This window comes from Schistocerca cancellata, chromosome 1 (genome assembly GCF_023864275.1).
Source record: "Schistocerca cancellata isolate TAMUIC-IGC-003103 chromosome 1, iqSchCanc2.1, whole genome shotgun sequence".
Classification (NCBI taxonomy): domain Eukaryota; kingdom Metazoa; phylum Arthropoda; class Insecta; order Orthoptera; family Acrididae; genus Schistocerca; species Schistocerca cancellata.
The window spans coordinates 516,616,633-516,632,379 of record NC_064626.1 but is presented as its reverse complement, the minus strand read 5'-3'; the positions used below and the strand labels follow the sequence as shown (position 1 = coordinate 516,632,379).

The window sequence follows — 15,747 nt, the reverse complement described above, 5'->3', positions numbered from 1 at the left end:
CAGATTGCTTCTGCATCATCTATCATTGGTTGTATCAACACTTGATTGAATTAGGAAATTTCAAATATTTGCGAGTGCCACAATAACTCGTACTGTTAGTGTCTTGTCAATTGTAGCTTTAAACTTGCTCTTTTAAAACTTCCGAGAACAGTAGGCCTATTCTCATTCAAAATAATGGTTCTCTAATTTCATTGTGTAATTATGTGAGAAATAGGTTATTTTTGAGAATTTTTGGATGCTTACAAAACTACATTTTCTTAAGTTCGATGAACCCTCTGCCAATGTAATTTGCATGTAGATGTAGATGTAGATGCATAAGACGATTCCAGATAGAAAAAGATGACATCCTATTTTTAAGAGGCTCCTTTTTAACGTATTCTGACTAACCATAATTACAAATTTTTGTTAAAACAAGGTATCTGCCTAGAAAGTTACCGTAACACCTATTCTAAACTTAGGCCATTATTGGTTGTTTATGTTTTGCTAATATATGGAGAAATAAAGTAAACAAAAAAATTGTTTGCATTAATTTTTATCTTCACTGCCTCTTTTGTTTAGCCTGTTGTGTTTGATATCATTATTTTTAATCACTGTTGTTGTCGTCATCACCCTAGGGCACCTGTGAAACTCATGTATCCAGCAGCTGACACCCTCCCTCTCCCTCCCTATAATTTAAATCAAAGTTCATGGAGAGCGTCAACAATGTTGCTGGAACAAACACATAAGTACGTCACTGGCCCCAGTCTAGACTTTTAGTAGCTCTTGCAGAAATATAAGCTATTGTTCAGTATTTGACCAGTTTCATAGTCAGTTAAATTCAGAGTACAAATGGAGTCGAGCAAACTGCAGTTTACAAATGGTAGATGTTTATAAAAAGCTCAAGAACACAGTATATATCCCCATGGTTGGTTGCAAGACTGAAATTGCTGCCCACTCACCACTCCCTTCCCCACACTCACTATTGTTCTCAGTTAAGCTTGTGTCACTGTTCCCCCTCCAAGCCTTCCATAGTGCTTTGCTTGAGCTACAGTGAAACATGGATGGTTTTATCTTCTAGAGTGCAGGTCACATGTAGTAAAAGCAACTGATAAATAAATACAAGTTCGCAATCATGAATGAGTCTAACTCTCAAACTTTCGACCATCCTGGAATATATTGCTGTCTGTTGATACTATCTCCACAATATGTCTTTCCACTACAATTTATTCTTGCAATAACAACTGCAGTCAGTTATTTGTTTCATTTGTTAGACATTTAATTCTGGATTAATTTTCTTTCTCGTTTTTTCTGTATGTTATCATCTTGTTCTAAAGCCGGTGTAAAGTTTTCCCCGATGTTATAATACATGAACAGGTACCAAATATTAATTTGCAATGCACTTTGTAAATCATTAGTTTCTCATAACCAAATAAAATACTAACTCGCATTTAGAATCATGTATTGGTTCTTGAAGGACATGACTTTCACCTTTGAAATGTTACCTTTACTTAAGACGCAGCATAAACATGTGTATATAGCATCCATACAGGTATGGGAACTTCTACTGGAAACCTATTCAAGCACAACAAAAGTTTGTGAGTTGATAGAATTTAATGCTATTTCCTCCAGCGTTTCACAAAAATGTCAATTTTTTAAGCACAGCATTAGATGGATGTAGTGCCTAGTTCATAGTTTCCACACGTCCTTTCATTGCTCTAGTGCCATGAGTCGACACATGATGGACTGAATGAGACTACTGCATAACAGGTGTAAAGTAGAGCTTAGGACTAGATAGACATATGCTGAATGAAATGTGTTTGGCTGGCAAGAGAGCAATTTGGGAAGCCTTCAATGACTACCGTAGCAGAATATTGTCACATGATCTTTCATAGAACCTGAAGAAATTTTGGTCATGTGTAAATAATCAAAGTTAATGTCCAGTCCTCAGTGAATGAGACAGGAACTGAAACTGAGGGTAGGAAAGCAAAAGCTGAAATGCGTAACTCTATTTTCAAATGCTCCTTTATAACAGAAAGCCAAGACAATATGACCCAACTGAATCCTCAAACCACAGAACAAATGAGATAAATCAGTACTGGTGACAGTGGTGTTGAGAACATCTGAAATCATTAAAACTGAACAAAGCTCCACGGCCCTATGGAATTATTACTTGATTCTATACTGAATTTGCAGCTGAGTTAGCCCCTATTCCAACAATAATCTATCACAGAGCCCTTAACAGAAAATTGTACCCAGTGGTTGGAAGAAAGCACAGATCACGCACGTCTATAAGAAGGGTAACAGAAGTGATCCTTGACAATGATTTGTTGTAGAAACTTTGAGAACATCATGAACTCAAAACATAATGAGATGTCTTGAACAGAATAAGCTCCTCCTTGTCAATCAGGATGGATTCCGAAAACATCAGCCACGCGAAATTCAACTCGTACTTATCTTACTTGATATACTGAAAGCTTAGGATCAAGGCATTTAGGCAGATTTGTGACAGGTGAGGACATTTTGATAGAAAGCACTCAGCATGTTATTTTGGGTAGAGAGCCAATGTCAAATGTAGAAGTAACTTTGAATGTGCCTCAGGCAAATGTGTCGGGACCCTTGTTGTTCATGTTGTATATTGATGACCTTGTAGACAATATCAACAGTAACCTCAGACTGTTTGCAGATGGCACAGTTATCTGGAATGACGTATTGTCTGAAAGAGGCTGCATAAATATTCAGTCAGATCTAGGTAAGAGTTGAAACTGGTGCAAACATCAGGAACTTGATTTTAATGTTCAGAAATGGAAAACTGTGTGCACTACACAAAATGAAAAAATGTAGGATCCCATGACTAAAATGTCAATGAGTCACAGTTGGAATTGGCCAACTCATACAATATCTGGGTGTAGCACCTTGTAGGAATATGAAATGAGTTGTGGGTAAAGCAGGTGTCAGACTTTGCTTTATTGGTAGAATACAGGGGAAGTGCAATCCGTCTATAAAGCAGATTGCTTACAAATAACTTTTGTGACCCATTCTAGAATATTGCTCACATGTGTGAGATCTGTACCAAATAGGGCTAACACGGGATATTGACAGTATACTGAGAAGGGCAGCAAGAATGGTCACAGGTTTGTTTAACCTGTGGGATTTACAGAGATGCTGAAGAAACTGAACTGATAAGAATTTTGAAGACGGATGTTAACTATCCTGAGACAGTCAACAAGCAAATTTTATTGAACTGGCTTTAAATGATGATTCTACAAATACACTCCTGGAAATTGAAATAAGAACGTGAATTCATTGTCCCAGGAAGGGGAAACTTTATTGACACATTCCTGGGGTCAGATACATCACATGATCACACTGACAGAACCACAGGCACATAGACACAGGCAACAGAGCATGCACAACGTCGGCACTAGTACAGTGTATATCCACCTTTCGCAGCAATGCAGGCTGCTATTCTCCCATGGAGACGATCGTAGAGATGCTGGATGTAGTCCTGTGGAACGGCTTGCCATGCCATTTCCACCTGGCGCCTCAGTTGGACCAGCGTTCGTGCTGGACGTGCAGACCGCGTGAGACGACGCTTCATCCAGTCCCAAACATGCTCAATGGGGGACAGATCCGGAGATCTTGCTGGCCAGGGTAGTTGACTTACACCTTCTAGAGCACGTTGGGTGGCACGGGATACATGCGGACGTGCATTGTCCTGTTGGAACAGCAAGTTCCCTTGCCGGTCTAGGAATGGTAGAACGATGGGTTCGATGACGGTTTGGATGTACCGTGCACTATTCAGTGTCCCCTCGACGATCACCAGTGGTGTACGGCCAGTGTAGGAGATCGCTCCCCACACCATGATGCCGGGTGTTGGCCCTGTGTGCCTCGGTCGTATGCAGTCCTGATTGTGGCGCTCACCTGCATGGCGCCAAACACGCATACGACCATCATTTAAACCAAGGCAAAAGCGACTCTCATCGCTGAAGACGACATGTCTCCATTCGTCCCTCCATTCACGCCTGTCGCGACACCACTGGAGGCGGGCTGCACGATGTTGGGGCGTGAGCGGAAGACGGCCTAACGGTGTGCGGGACCGTAGCCCAGCTTCATGGAGACGGTTGCGAATGGTCCTCGCCGATACCCCAGGAGCAACAGTGTCCCTAATTTGCTGGGAAGTGGCGGTGCGGTCCCCTACGGCACTGCGTAGGATCCTACGGTCTTGGCGTGCATCCGTGAGTCGCTGCGGTCCGGTCCCAGGTCGACGGGCACGTGCACCTTCCGCCGACCACTGGCGACAACATCGATGTACTGTGGAGACCTCACGCCCCACGTGTTGAGCAATTCGGCGGTACGTCCACCCGGCCTCCCGCATGCCCACTATACGCACTCGCTCAAAGTCCGTCAACTGCACATACGGTTCACGTCCACGCTGTCGCGGCATGCTACCAGTGTTAAAGACTGCGATGGAGCTCCGTATGCCACGGCAAACTGGCTGACACTCACGGCGGCGGTGCAGCTAGCGCCATTCGATGGCCAACACCGCGGTTCCTGGTGTGTCCGCTGTGCCGTGCGTGTGAGCATTGCTTGTACAGCCCTCTCGCAGTGTCCGGAGCAAGTATGGTGGGTCTGACACACCGGTGTCAATGTGTTCTTTTTTCCATTTCCAGGAGTGTATATAACCCCTTAAAAAGGGATCTTGAGGACAAAGGACAATAATTACAGCACACACACACACACACACACACACACACACACACACACACACACACACACACACACACACACACACACACACAGACTCATTCAAACATTCATTCTTCCCGCACTCCATACACGAATGGAATCGGAAGAAACCATACTAACTGGTAAAATGAGACATACCTTTTGCCATGCACTTCACACTGATTTGCAGAGTATGGATACAGATGTAGAGATCATCCCTAACTCCTATGTAAGACAAATAACAATTAGACTCTTGAAGTTTCCTTGGAGAACTAAATACACAGGGACACATGTAGTCCCACACTAAAAACTTTAGCCATAAGAGTGACACATTGTTAGAAGCGAGTACATGTTTTGGGATTCCACATTTCTGCTGCAGTATGGATAACAGGTGTACCACAGTGTGCATACTTCAAAGTTGAGTGTGTGGGACAGTATGATTCTTGTGGACACAATGTCACACAGACACCCTATGAAATTCTGGGGGTAAATAGAATGCCGGTCCAGCCGTGGTGAAATGATGCTGACGATTTGCGCAAGGCTGTACCATACATGGGTGAAGCTGATAAAGAAGTCCAGATCTTGCACCATGTGATTTCCATCTTTTCGACAAGCTGAAAGAGCGTATTAAGTGGGGAGAGGGGGTTTTCCAACAGTGAAGCCACTCACACAGTAGTTTTTGTATGGCACTGTGACCAAAAGGTGGGCTGTTCTCATCGAGGAATTGAATGATTGGTAGAACGTTCTGACCATTGCTTCCACAGACTAGGTGAGTATATTGAAAAACAATCGTCATGTATCCAGAATGAGCACTTGCCTGCAAAAGGCAAAGGTTCCAAGTTCGAGTCTCAGTCTGGCACACAGTTTTAATCTGGAAGGAAGTTTCATAACAGTGCACTCTCACCTGCAGAATGAAAATCTCATTCTGGAAACATCCGACAAGCTGTGGCTACGCCATATCTCTGCAATATCCTTTCTTCCAGGTGTGCTAGTTCTGCAAGGTTCACAGGAGAGCTTCTGTGAAGTTTGGAAGGTAGGAGACGAGGTACTGGCAGATGTAAAACTGTGAGGACGGTGTGTGAGTCGTGCTTGGGTATCTCAGATGGTAGAGCACTTGCCCGCGAAAGGCAAAGGTCCCGAGTTCGAGTCTCGGTCCAGCACACAGTTTTAATCTGCCAGGAATTTTCAACTGTCATGTAGCCGTGTCACTTTGCAGTGTAGTGCAGCATTCACTTACAGTTACTTGGCCTACCATAACAACATTAACTTACTTTTTGAAGTCTGTTGTATTGTATGAGGTACTGGGACTGCAACCAGATATTCAGCACTTCCTATTTTTCAGTCTGGCAAAGTGGCTCCTCAACAATGTTTGTGGAAGACATGGAGACAGGTAACCTTTTTAAGCAAAATTATGTTCTGACTGGAGAATATGTTATGAAACAGCAAAATTTTTAGCTTCCGGAAGTAATTAATAAGTCTGGAAGAAATTTTGGGTCCTGAGAACTCCAATAAGCCTCATACAGTCATAGCGTATTGAATGCCGACTATGGTTTCTTTGAAATAGTACTGTTGGGCTTACAAATTTTCTTCGTAATAAAATTTGGAATGGAGATCACAGTTGTAACATCTCATAAATATTGAGACAATCAGGTACAAAGAAATATCTCAGATGGAAAATAGAAGGAAGTGACTGTGTCCAAACAAGCATTCCAAAATTTAGATGACACCATTAAGATTTGAACTTTTCTTTTTACAATGAGTCTAGTCCACATTAATGACTACACCACTTCACTTCAAAGCACATATGAGAGTAAGTTAGACAGTCAATAGTTCTACTCAGACAATAGTCAGTTTTTATATGAGTCCATACGATGTTTCTTAATTTATTTATTAAATGACAAATAATCTCCAACACCATACATACACGTACTTAATGGTAAATAAGTCAAAAACTATCAATAACTTACAATAACGAACTACAGAAACACAAGTATTTGTTAAAATGGATCAGTCTTTGCCAGAGCATGACACTTCATGGATTACTAGCAAAAATTATCATTTTCCCACTGTTTATTTTCAAGAACAATATATTAGTTGCTTGCTTATATGTTAAAAATTCATTAATGCCATAAATAGTAACACAAACCTGCTAACACTGGAACAGAATTAAAAAAAAGTAATTACAATCTTATTTTAAAGTGACCTGTATTTTCACTTAGAATAATTTTCACTAAGAAGTATGGATGACTAAGCAAATTCCAATGAAAATTAATTACTCAATATTCTATTAGCTCAATTTTAAATCTAGTTACTTTTCAGGATAAAAAAATAAGAGTATATACATATCAATACCTCAATCTTCCTCAATAACAAGGCTTTCTTCTCAATGTCTTTCTTTATATCTTCTTCTAGTTTGGTGGCATGATCCTGTTTGTCCTTTATTTGCTTGTTAAGTGACCTGAAAACCAATATTAGCTCTGTTCAAACAAAACATTGATGTCACACCACATTTTAAATACCAAATTAATATGTAACACCATTATAAAAGGATAGTTGCTACTCACCATATAGCAGAGATGCCGAGTCACAGATAGGCACAAGAAAAAGACTGTCACACAATAAGCTTTCGGCCAACAAATCCTTTGTCAAAAATACACACACACACACACACACACACACACACACACACACACACACACAAACACGACCACAGTCTATGGCAGCTGAAGCAGTACTACGAACAACAGTGCAGGAAGAGGTTGGGTACGGAGGGGGAGGGATGAAGGGTAAAGGTGGAGGATGGTAAAGTGCTGCTGCAGGAGCATGCAGGGATGAGGTGGAGAGAAGGTAAGGCAGCTAGGTGCAACTAGGAGGTTAGACAGAGGTCAGGGGTGGGGTAGGGAGGTTAGTGGGAAAGGATAGAATTAAAAAGACTGGGTGTGTTGGTGGAATAGAGGGCTGTGTAGTGTTGGAATGGGAACAGGGGTGAGGTTAGATGGGTAAGTAAGGACGATAACTAATGATGGCTGAGACCAGGTGGGTTTGGGAACGGTTCAGAAAAGCTGCTGGTGGTGGGGTGAATCCAGACGGCATAGGCTGTGAAGCAGTCACTGAACTGATGAATGCTGTGTTGGGCAGTGTACTCAGCAACAGGGTGGTCCACTTGTTTCTTGGCTACAGTTTGTTAGGGGCCATTCATGCAGTCAGACGGCTTGTTGGTTGTCATGCCCATGTCGAATGAAGCACAGGGGTTGCAGCTTAGTGTGTTGATCACATGATTGGTTTCACGGGTATCCCTCATGAGATAAGTAATGTTTGTGATTGGGCTGGAGCAGGGGGTGGTTGGAGGATGTATGTGACAGGTCTTGCATCTAGGTCTATTACAGGGATATAAGCCATGAGGCAAGGGGCTGGGAGCAAGGGTTGTGTAGGGATGGACAAGAATATTGTGTAGGTTCGGTGGGTGGCGGAATACCACTGTGGGGGGTGGGAAGAACATTTCTAATTTCAGGGCACGATGAAAGGTAGTCGAAACTCTGGTGGGGAGTGTAATTCAGTTGTTCCAGTTCTCCGTGGTACTGAGTCACGAGCGGAATGCTCCTCTGTGGCCAGACAGTGGGACTTTGGGAGGTGGTGGGTGACTGGAAAGATAAGGCATTGGAGATCTGTTTTTGTGCAAGCTTGGAGGGGTAATTACAGTCTGTAAAGGCCTCAGCAAGACCCTCGGTGTATTTTGAGAGGGATTGCAAGTCACAGCAGATGCGACAGCCATGGGTGGCTAGGCTGTATAGAAGGGACTTCTCGTTCTGGAATAGGTGGCATTTGTCAAGGTGGAGGAACTGCTGGTGGTTGGTATGTTTGATATGAGTAAAACATTCTCGGTCTTCCTGTTGCATCAATTCAGGATAAAATCTCAAGCTTTCGAAGATAGCCTCCATCAGTCAACTGACTGTCTTTACTGCTGCTGTGGTGGCCTTATATGGCCTGTGGATGGCTTCTGATAGGTCAGCATGTGATTAATAGGCGATTACATACTACTGTTGCAAACAGTGTCAATGTCTGCCTGGTGGCACCACTGTTTCCGTGGGAATGTAAACACTGCAAGGAATGTCTCCGCTGCTTCTCTGCACCAAGCACTCATTTCCATGCACTGCTTAGATATTATCTGCTATCATGGTTAAAGTTCTTTTCGCTCATTCTTATTTCGACAGCCTGTAGTGCCCCCAGAATTTTACGAAAGCCTGGAGTCACTTGTGTTCCCAGCCAATTCAAACACGTTATTTCTTAGTGGGTTGTAGCATAAACAGACACACACTGCTGCAGAACGTTATTTGTGCAGGCTAGCCGAGGAAGAAGAGCAAAACCGGGTCAACAAGTGACGCGCTCGGTTGCAGCAAAGAGAAAAGAAAAACTTCCGGCCCAGAATTCCGTGGACGAATTTCATGCACGAAAAACATTGGTGATTGTTGTGTGTTGTGGAGACACAACAGAAGAAAAAAATTATTATTATTAATAGTGACTTGGTCTCGAGCAGACGGACATGTATATTAGTATTGTATCGTTGAGAAAAAATGTTATTTAATTTGGTTGAATTCAGTTGTGTGCGAATGGTGTGGGCTTACTGTTTAATGTGGCAGTGAAATGGTGTATTTAATTTTGAATATAGAATATGTTAACAGCAACTGCATTTTGAGAGTCTTTATTTGTACAAGATAATAGGATTTTGGAATAGTAGATGAATTTTCACCTTCTTCAAAATATAGAATCTTCGGAGAAGAGTTTGATGCAAGAAGAAGACACCGGAGCTGTGGGGAAGCTGAGCCTGTATCCGGCATTCAAGTAAGTTCACACTGATAGTCCAAGGAGTGTGGCTCTTAAGTTTTAGAGAAGATACAATGGGGCACCGCATAATGTGGCGACCGGTAAAGAAAGGACCTGTGAAGAAAGTGGAAGATTATAACGAAATCAAGTTGAAAAGATTGACGAGTGTTGCCATAGCAACGAGTAACAGTGAACAAGATTGGAATATTTATCAAAAGTTGTCCTGTTGGTTAATGGTGATAGAAGCAAGGAAATCGAGTAGAACGAACGCCACAGTCAATTCATTAATTCACAAACGCCGCCGCCGTCGTTCACGAACGCCGCCGTGTACAACGCTGACACCACCGCCTACAATGCCGACGTCTACACCAACACCAACACCAACACCGCCGGTAGCAGATCGTCAAGTCACACCGGGTGAGCGAACTTTGACTTTTGTTCAATTGTGCAGTGTAAGACTTGTGAGTAGGGGTACTGTGAATGTTGACTTGACTTACGGCTAAGAAGAATAAGATGGAAGGGGATAATCAACAATCAGAAGAGCATGTTGGGGCTATGGCGATAGGAAACCCAGGACTTGATTTGGGTGAATTAATGAAGTTTATCAAAACTCAGTTTGAGTCACAGAACACAAGACAAGACGAACTGAAGGCAGAATTAAATTCTAAACTAGATTTACAGAACTCAGAATTAAAGTCTAAATTAGATTTACAGAACACTCAAACGCAACACCTCAAGTTAGACTTGAAGAAACAATTGTCTGACTCTCTAAGTGAAAGAGTAAATATTTTGTTTAAAGGCTCAGAGGAGAGACAGGAGAAAAATTTACGGGAAATAGCCCGGAAATTAGAGTATGATGTCAACTGTAAATGTAGTAGCCTATAAACTAGGGTCAACAAAAATTTTGATTCCTTGAAAGATGTCTGGAAGGTCACATTTGATGTTGTTAAACAGGAATTAAGTAACATTAAAACAAACACACATAAACAAAATTAATTGCTCCCATTTGTTCAGGTGCAAATTTCAGGAGTTAGCTCACGTTTAGAAACTGTAGAACAAAATCTCAAAGAAAAGTTAACTACAACCGAGTTGATCAATCTAACCGATATAGAGGAACAGGTGGATGAGCTAATAGAACGAAAAGTGGAAGAAAAATTAAGTGTTGACATTCCTTTGCCTATAATGACCTCTGAATTAGGTCGTACTAAAAAAGACTTAGATAACCTAAGAAGGGAATTCAAAATTATTCAGGAGAAACTTGAAAAGAGTACAGTGTCTCAAAATCTTGTTCTAAATAAAGAAATAATTAACAATTTGCAATGGGGATCGAATTCAGGCTTTTCCCGACAGTTCCCTAGGTTTAAAATAGACAGGAAGGTACACCCCACCCATTTCCTAAAATGATTTAATCAGGCCATGCCTAAAAGTTGGGAAGAGACTAAGAAAATAGAATTTGCAAAAGGTTATTTGGAGGGTGAAGCTTCAGAATGGGGCATAGTAAACAAAGAGAACTTCACGTCCTGGGAAGACTTTCAAAGAAAATTTAAAGAAAAATATTGGTCTTCCAGTGCACAAGAGAAGTTAATTTCAGATTTATGGGACCTGAAATACTACAGCAATGCCTGGGGTTCAATGCATAAGTATTTCGACTGGCACTTGACGAGGGCCAAGTATTTAGACAAACCAATGGAGGAGGAAGGTTTAGTAAGAATTTTAATAAGACGTTTACCTACTTATGCACGGAAAGATATCTTATGTAGTGGGTGGAAGACAGTAGAGGAGCTGCTATCTTTTGTAGACACATTAGATGCCATTAATAAGGATAGAAATGAGAACTTACATGCACAAGAAAATCAGAATTTTAGGAGGGGTAACAATAATAATAATAATAATAATAATAATAATAAGACCTAAGGTCTGAGAAAAATAGAAATAATAATAATAATCAATCAATCAAAACGATATGAAACTAACCTTGCCCGAGTTCACCGACCGGGGAGAAATGGTAATAGAGAGGGTGGCTCAAGAGCACAATTCTCGTCTAACCTTGGTTCAGTAACCACGCAGGAATTTGTGCCCAGCAACAGCTGTGGAACAGTGGGTAACGCTATACCGACCTTCGGAAATAGGCCCGTGGTTGCTACCCGTGAGGAAAATGTGGAGTGATCTGGACCCAGGGACGGGGACCAGATCGTCGAAATTCATCGTAAGGCCTAAACAGGAGTTTACAGGTTTCCTTTATGCACAAAGTACCTACAAAAGAGTGGCTGCTGCAGAAGGAAACGAACGAAATAGCGACAACACCGCACCCTATAATAGAAGGAGAAATAGAGAAACACAAAGTAGAAATATTTATCGATTCTAGTAGCGAAGTGTGTCTAATTTCTAAAGAATATTTTGATATGTTAAAGATTAAGAATAATTTCCTGTATTACCTGTAACAGGAGTATATATCGTCGGAATACCAGGAAAGAAAAGCAAGGTTGTTAAGTATGAAACCTTAGCCAACTGCCAAATAGGTAATCTAAATTTTCAACAACCTTTATTAGTGGTAGAAAACATCAATAGAAAGGTATTGTTTGGCACAGACTGGTTAACTAATTTTAATGTTGTACTAAATTTTAACGAAAACTGTACTTATGTGGGAGAACTAAAGGAGAGGCAGTGAGTTAAATTCGTAACTGACAGAAATGAGTATATACAAACAACTGAACACCAGCGATTACAGCTTACCGCATCAGCTCAGTTGTCTCCAGAGATAAAATCAATGTTTGTATCATATCAACGAGACGATTTCTGCAAGAAGGTAAGTGAATCAGAAGTATTAAATGCCGAACAGCAGACGGATTTAGTAAAAATTTTGTCCAAGTACGATTCGGTATTCTCAGAGAATCCTGGTATCATTAGTGATTATGCGTGCAAGTTTAAAATTAAGGATGAGACTCCGTTCTTTTGCAAAGCTTACCCGATACCTGTGAGCCTTAAGGAAGCTGTCAGAGAAGAGATTAATAAAATGATTAATCAAAATATCATTGAAAGAAGTACGAGTGTTTATAATAATCCCTTGGTAGTAGTGAGGAAAGCTACAGGTGGAGTAAGATTGGTGCTAGATGCCCGTACTCTCAATCGGAATATTGAGACCGCAAGAGATCATCCCATAAATATAGATGAATTACTCACTAAGTTTAAGAACGCCAAGTATTTCAGTTCGGCTGATTTGACTGCTGGGTACCGGCAAATCCGGTTACATCCAGATTCAGACAAGTACACTGCTTTTTTGTTTGATGGAAAATCTTACCATTTCAACGTACTACCTTTTGGATTAAATATATCTGTATCAGTATTCATCAGAGCTCTGGATAATGCGATTGGACGAGAGTTATTAAGAGAACTAGTTGTTTATATAGATGAAATTTTGATTATTTCACCTACTTGGAAAGAACATTGTAGGATATTGGACCAAACTTTGAAATGATTTAAGGAAAAGGGTATCACTTTAAAGTTAAGTAAATCGCACTTTGCGAGACAAGAGTTGAAGTTCTTAGGACATATTATACGAATAACAGGCATTAAGCCTGACCCTAAGAGAACTGAAGCATTAAAATCTGTCCATCTCCTCGAAACATTAAACAACTAAAAGGGTTTCTGGGAATGGCGGGTTACTATCAACGTTACGTGCAAGGCCAAGAAATGAACGACCCTAGACTATTAAGATTATCACGAAAAGGTACAACATGGAATTGGGACCAAGGGACCCAAGAAGCATTTGACAAACTAAAGCAAGCTCTCATAGATGCTCCGATCTTACAACATCCAGTAATGAATGAACCTTTTAAGATAGCCACTGATGCCTCAGATTATGGAATTGCAGCAGAATTATTTCAAGGTGAATGGGGAGTAGAGAACTATGATCATTGATCTATAGCATTCATTAGTAGGAGCCTAAATAAGCACAAACTAAATTATACCGCTACTGAAAAGGAATTGCTAGCAATAGTATGGAGTATACAAAAGTTTCAAACTTTAATATGGGGTTCGGAAATCTACTTATATACCGACCAACAAGCTTTATCGCTCCTGATGACTAGCAGACTGTTACATAGCCGACTAATGAGGTGGATTTTGTTTCTACAAGAATACAGTATCAAAATACAATATGTTAAAGGATCCGAAAACATAGTACCTGATGCAAGGGTAAAACCCGGGGAGTGTGTTCCCGAGAGTGTTATCTGGTAGTCTCTGTACTTCTAGATAGAACATTATAAATGCCAGTGTTGAGGGAAACGGCATAATTCAGTGTTACATGATATTTAAATTTTTATAAAATGTTTTGTACCTTTTGTAAAGTATGATGTGATGGGGAAGGGTTTGTTCTCAATTTTGTATAAGGGGTGGGTAATGTAGGCACAGACACGACCAACACTACACAAACGCCACACCCTTCATACAGCCCTCGCAAACAAGTGTGACTGAAGATAAAAGTTTAGCCAGAGAAGAGAAACACTACCAGAACCTGTATCAACAGATGGAGTTCATAAGTTTTGAGGATAAGAATAGGACTGTGTATCCCGAATAGCCTGATAAGAAATAGGTAATAAAAAATAGGTGGAGGGTAATTAAGTGTTAAAGCTATGGAAGTGATCTGTAGTAAAAAGGAATCAAGGAGGACATGTATATTTAACCAGGTAATTTTAAAGAGAATTGTATGAATAGGTATATGCCAGAGGAGTGACTATGAACTCTGTTGAGAGAGGATAATGAGGGCGCACCTGATATTGTTGAAATAAGAGAAAGTGACAGGTAGGCAGACCCGGAGGAGGCTGACCTACACTGTGCGGGCAAGGGCAACAGAAGGGGATTGACCTGTACCATGGTTTTAAGTAAATGGAAGGGGCATACCTACCTGTATGTGAGGAAGAAAATTATGTTCATAGGATCATACCTTATGTCACTGATAGATACTGTACCCACAGGAAATGGGAGGTATCGTAATTCTAATTTATTGTGGAAAAGTTTCCCCTGGTAACTTGGAATTCTTCTAGAGACGATGCATTCTGGAAGAACAGGTGGTTACTGCTGCAACCGAAGAGTAAAGAAGGAAAGAGTTATTTGATGAGAACAACACCTGAAATTTGTGACTGGCTAAGGGGAGGGATTTATTTTGCACAATCCTAAAACAGCCTTGAAGGAAGTCTTATATTTGATTAACAGGTCAAGATTTGTTGTATCTTAAATTGCTTGTATTACTAAGTCTATTGGTAAAATGACTGACCATCTAAGGGAACAATAGCAATGAGACAAATGTATTTTTTATTTCTGTGCTAAAGGTTTTGTGTGAATAATAAGTGCAAAAGATATTATATGCTGTATCTAAAATAACGAGTGTTCGAGCTAAGGGGAGGGATATGTAGCGCCCCCAGAATTTTACGGAAGTCTGGAGCCAGTTGCGTTCCAGCCACTTCGAACACACGTTATTTCGTAGTGGGTTGTAGCATAAACAGATACACACTGCCGCAGAACGTTATTTGTGCAGGCTAACTGAGAAATAAGAGCAAAATCGGGCCAACAAGTGATTCACTCTGTTGCAGCAAAGAGAAAAGAAAAACTTCCGGCCCAGAATTCCGTGGACGAATTTCATGCACGAAAAACATTGGTGATTGTTGTGTGTTGTGGAGACACAACAGAAGAAAAAAAAATATTATTATTAATAGTGACTTGGTCTCGAGCAGATGGACATGTATATTAGTACTGTATAGTTGAGAAAAAATGTTATTTAATTTGGTTGAATACATTCGTGTGTTTATGCCCTAAGAAAGTGTGGGATTACTGTTTATTTGTGGCAGTGAAATGGTGTATTGAATTTTGAATATAGAATATATTAACAGCAACTGAATTTTGTGTGAGTCTTTATTTGTACAAGATAATAGGATTTTGGAATAGTAGATGAATTTTCACCTTCTTCAAAATATAGAATTTTCGGACAAGAGTTTGATGCAAGCAGAAGATGCCGAAGCTGTGGGAAAGCTGAGCCTGTATCCGGCATTCAAGTAAGTTCACACTGATAGTCCAAGGAGCGCGGCTCTAAGTTTTAGAGAAGATACAACGGGGCACCGCAAGCCTTCTTAATAACAGACTCCCAATATGTGGAGGTATGGGGCAAACTTGTTGTTTCATTAAACAGCATTTCATGTTTGTTAGTGAGGCTGTGCTCTGCAATTGCCA

At 40.8% G+C, this 15,747-nt stretch overlaps 1 protein-coding gene across 1 annotated transcript in view; it reads right to left on the bottom strand.

The window, feature by feature from the left end:
- Positions 1 to 15,747, bottom strand: part of LOC126178550 (structural maintenance of chromosomes protein 3) — a 190,674-nt gene that overhangs the window by 90,257 nt on the left and 84,670 nt on the right. The window contains exon 11 of the mRNA XM_049924540.1: positions 7,057 to 7,162. Within this exon, the coding sequence (XP_049780497.1) occupies positions 7,057 to 7,162 (106 nt within the window). The remainder of the gene's footprint in view (positions 1 to 7,056; positions 7,163 to 15,747) is intronic.